General features: G+C 42.8%; 1 protein-coding gene across 2 annotated transcripts in view; it reads left to right on the top strand.

Annotated features, from left to right (window-relative positions):
* Positions 1 to 241: 241 nt before the first annotated feature.
* The window catches only part of ctps1a (CTP synthase 1a), a 19254-nt gene continuing 14998 nt past the window's right edge, over positions 242 to 4497 (top strand). The window contains exon 1 of one of the 2 annotated variants that reach the window (XM_023975157.2): positions 242 to 429. In XM_023975157.2, coding sequence (XP_023830925.1) covers positions 264 to 429 — 166 coding nt within the window. In that variant the 5' untranslated portion in view covers positions 242 to 263. Of the gene's footprint in view, positions 430 to 3107; positions 3283 to 4497 lie in introns of those variants that run through there. The other variant, XM_023975158.2, reaches the window with a different exon arrangement.

Here is a 4497-nt window from a genome sequence, read left to right on the forward strand (position 1 = left end):
CATAAWGTTTCTTTAGACCTGAATAAAATAAATCATGGATTTATTGTGATGGTGTATATTCAATTGATTTATTAGACTTTTTTTTAAATGTAGATGTTCCAAAGATGCTCATCAGTGGTTTGTATTCATGGAGGCCTGGAGATTCTAAACATGTTTATGTTAATTAATGGTCAGTTACTGTGAAACCGGCAGTCTTTTGCGTGACAATAACCAGCTGATAAAATTTCATGACCGCCACAGCCCTACTCCTACCCAGTGCCACAATGAAGTACATCCTGGTCACTGGTGGCGTCATCTCTGGCATCGGGAAGGGGATCATCGCCTCCAGCGTGGGAACCATCCTCAAGTCATGTGGTCTGCGCGTCACTGCCATCAAGATCGACCCCTACATCAACATAGACGCTGGGACCTTCTCTCCGTACGAGCACGGTGAGTCCAGGAAATGTTCTGTATCATAGAAATAGAGTGAATTCTATGACAATGTCATTCTATTTCTGTGTTCTGTATCCCATCAGTTTATGACATCTGTGTTGTGTAACTTTGTTCACAAAATAGTTTGATCTAATACATGATCTACACCAGTGCTTCTCAACAGTCCAGGATCATGAAACATAAGAAAATGCTAACTAACTGAAATAGGTTGAAAACTACACTGTAAATGTATTATGTGCCATGAGACCTCCCAAGTGCTATTCTTAGTTTGTTATGGAATGACTCTGCTCAAGCACAGTAGTCAGAATCCTATAACGTTATTGCCATGCAATAAATGTTACTAGGAATTCATCTTGGTGTTGTGTGTGTGCAGAAGTGTACAGCAACAGCAATAATCTAAACTCAGCAAAAAAAGAAACATCCTCTCACTGTCAACTACGTTTATTTTCAGCAAACTTAACATGTGTAAATATTTGTATGAACATAAGATTCAACAACTGAGACAAACTGAACAAGTTCCACAGACATGTGACTAACAGAAATGGAATAATGTGTCCCTGAACAAAGGGGGGGTCAAAATCAAAAGTAACAGTCGGTAACTGATGTGGCCACCAGCTGCATTAAGTACTGCAGTGCATCTCCTCCTCATGGACTGCACCAGATTTGCCAGTTCTTGCTGTGAGATGTTACCCCACTCTTCCACCGGCACCTGCAAGTTCCCAGACATTTCTGGGGGGGAATGGCCCTAGCCCTCCTATCCAACAGGTCCCAGATGTGCTCAATGGGATTGAGATCCGGGCTCTTCGCAGGCCATGGCAGAAGACTGACATTCCTGTGTTGCAGGAAATCACGCACAGAACGAGCAATATGGCTGGTGGCATTGTCATGCTGGAGGGTCATGTCAGGAGGAGCCTGCAGGAAGGGTACCACATGAGGGAGGAGGATGTCTTCCATGTAACGTACAGCGTTGAGATTGCCTGCAATGACAACAAGCTCAGTCCGATGATGCTGTGACACACCGCCCCAGCCCATGACGGACCCTCCACCTCCAAATCGATCCCGCTCCAGAGTACAGGCCTCGCAGTAATCTCCTTTTATGTACTCTGGACATACGTTAGTAGTACCCTCGCTAACGATCATCAGGTCGCTAATGGCCTGGCACTCCACTCAGGGCTCTGTCCCTCTAACCAATCTGACACCAATGCAAATGGAATCGAAAATCACACTTTTATACGTTTAAAACTCACCTCACTGTGATTGATCAATTTGAAGACAGAAGTTTAAACAACCGGTTGAAATTGAGTGGAAAACATGGTCTTTGTGGGTGTTGTTTCAAAGCCTAACATAATGAAATGGACAGCCTTTCCCAGGTGATGATTCATTCAAAACACACACATGTAAATTAGCTTATGCATAGGCCTTATATGAGCTGAATCCTGAAAGAAAACCTGAAGTAAAATAACGTTAAAAAAAGCTGATTTAACCTCTTTGATACATAATTGGTAACCTACATTAAACAAACTCGGAGTTGGCCTACAATTATAGTGAATTTGGTTTTTGATAGCCTGGTAATTGGGCATGTTTTATATTTTTCATAATTAATAGGCTGACATTACCTTTAGCTACAGAATATCTCACCACCATGCGTTTCCAATCTCCTCCCTTCCTCTCCTTCATTCCTTTCTTAAGAGCGCAGAAAGGGGGGGGGGGGGGTGTCAACAGTTTAATGAAATAGCTGCGTGCTCCTCAAAACAGTGGTTGATGTATGGAGTGAAATAACAGGTAGCCTACCCAGCATGATTGAGAAACAAGCAGGAGGAAAGCGGTCTCATTCACTCTTCCAGTGCATACGGATGACATGTCTTTCCCCCCCTGCTCCAGTTCCTTCACATGTGATAATAGACCATTCTAAATCAAAACTAATTTACATATTAGTAGAGACAAGATTAAATGAGAATAGTCTGATGGGTGAAAATATGATCACTTGAAGAGAGAACAGCGTGTGCAGCCTGAGGACAAAGCGCAGGCTTTTTTAGCGACTTTCTCAAGTCATCAATAGTCTCTAGTCGCATCATGCAGCCCATATATCTTTTGATTTCTAAGGCATTCTAAGGTTTGTATCATTCACAACTAAAGTAGCGTAATAACTCTAAATCTTATAGGACCTGTTTCAAATGATCACTTTTACACTCAACATAGCCACTTCATATGCATACTTGCTCTGAATGTGAAAATGTCCTTTCTATTTCATTCAGCTAAGTTCAATTATATTCTTCTTACTATAAAATCATATAATATAATGCCACGGACTTATAAACATATCTTGTCTGCTAACTGAACAAGCCTAGTCTATGGCACATAGCCAGATAACATACAGTAAACCAACTCATATTCTGTTCTTCTGAAATACATTTTCTTCATATCATAATGTTTCTTTAGACCTGAATAAAATAAATCATGGATTTATTGTGATGGTGTATATTCAATTGATTTATTAGACTTTTTTTTAAATGTAGATGTTCCAAAGATGCTCATCAGTGGTTTGTATTCATGGAGGCCTGGAGATTCTAAACATGTTTATGTTAATTAATGGTCAGTTACTGTGAAACCGGCAGTCTTTTGCGTGACAATAACCAGCTGATAAAATTTCATGACCGCCACAGCCCTACTCTACCCAGTGCCACAATGAAGTACATCCTGGTCACTGGTGGCGTCATCTCTGGCATCGGGAAGGGGATCATCGCCTCCAGCGTGGGAACCATCCTCAAGTCATGTGGTCTGCGCGTCACTGCATCAAGATCGACCCCTACATCAACATAGACGCTGGGACCTTCTCTCCGTACGAGCACGGTGAGTCCAGGAAATGTTCTGTATCATAGAAATAGAGTGAATTCTATGACAATGTCATTCTATTTCTGTGTTCTGTATCCCATCAGTTTATGACATCTGTGTTGTGTAACTTTGTTCACAAAATAGTTTGATCTAATACATGATCTACACCAGTGCTTCTCAACAGTCCGGTCATGAAACATAAGAAAATGCTAACTAACTGAAATAGGTTTGAAAACTACACTGTAAATGTATTATGTGCCATGAGACCTCCCAAGTGCTATTCTTAGTTTGTTATGGAATGACTCTGCTCAAGCACAGTAGTCAGACCATAACGTATTGCATGCAATAAATGTACTAGGAATTCATCTTGGTGTTGTGTGTGTGCAGAAGTGTACAGCAACAGCAATAATCTAAACTCAGCAAAAAAAGAAACATCCTCTCACTGTCAACTACGTTTATTTTCAGCAAACTACATTGTAAATATTTGTATGAACATAAGTTCAACAACTGAGACAAACTGAACAAGTTCCACAGACATGTGACTAACAGAAATGGAATAATGTGTCCCTGAACAAAGGGGGGGTCAAAATCAAAAGTAAACAGTCGGTAACTGATGTGGCCACCAGCTGCATTAAGTACTGCAGTACAAGCTCCTCCTCATGGACTGCCCAGATTTGCCAGTTCTTGCTGTGAGATGTTACCCCACTCTTCCACCGGCACCTGCAAGTTCCCAGACATTTCTGGGGGGGAATGGCCCTAGCCCTCCTATCCAACAGGTCCCAGATGTGCTCAATGGGATTGAGATCCGGGCTCTTCGCAGGCCATGGCAGAAGACTGACATTCCTGTGTTGCAGGAAATCACGCACAGAACGAGCAATATGGCTGGTGGCATTGTCATGCTGGAGGGTCATGTCAGGAGGAGCCTGCAGGAAGGGTACCACATGAGGGAGGAGGATGTCTTCCATGTAACGTACAGCGTTGAGATTGCCTGCAATGACAACAAGCTCAGTCCGATGATGCTGTGACACACCGCCCCAGCCCATGACGGACCCTCCACCTCCAAACGATCCCGCTCCAGAGTACAGCCTCGGTGTAACGCTCATTCCTTCGACGATAAATGCGACTCCGACCATCACCCCCGATGAGACAAAACTGTGACTTGTCATGAAGAGCCACTTTTTGCCAGTCCTGTCTGGTCCAGCGACGGTGGGTTTGTGCCCATAGGTGACGTTG

This window comes from Salvelinus sp. IW2-2015, linkage group LG30 (genome assembly GCF_002910315.2).
Source record: "Salvelinus sp. IW2-2015 linkage group LG30, ASM291031v2, whole genome shotgun sequence".
NCBI lineage: Eukaryota > Metazoa > Chordata > Actinopteri > Salmoniformes > Salmonidae > Salvelinus > Salvelinus sp. IW2-2015.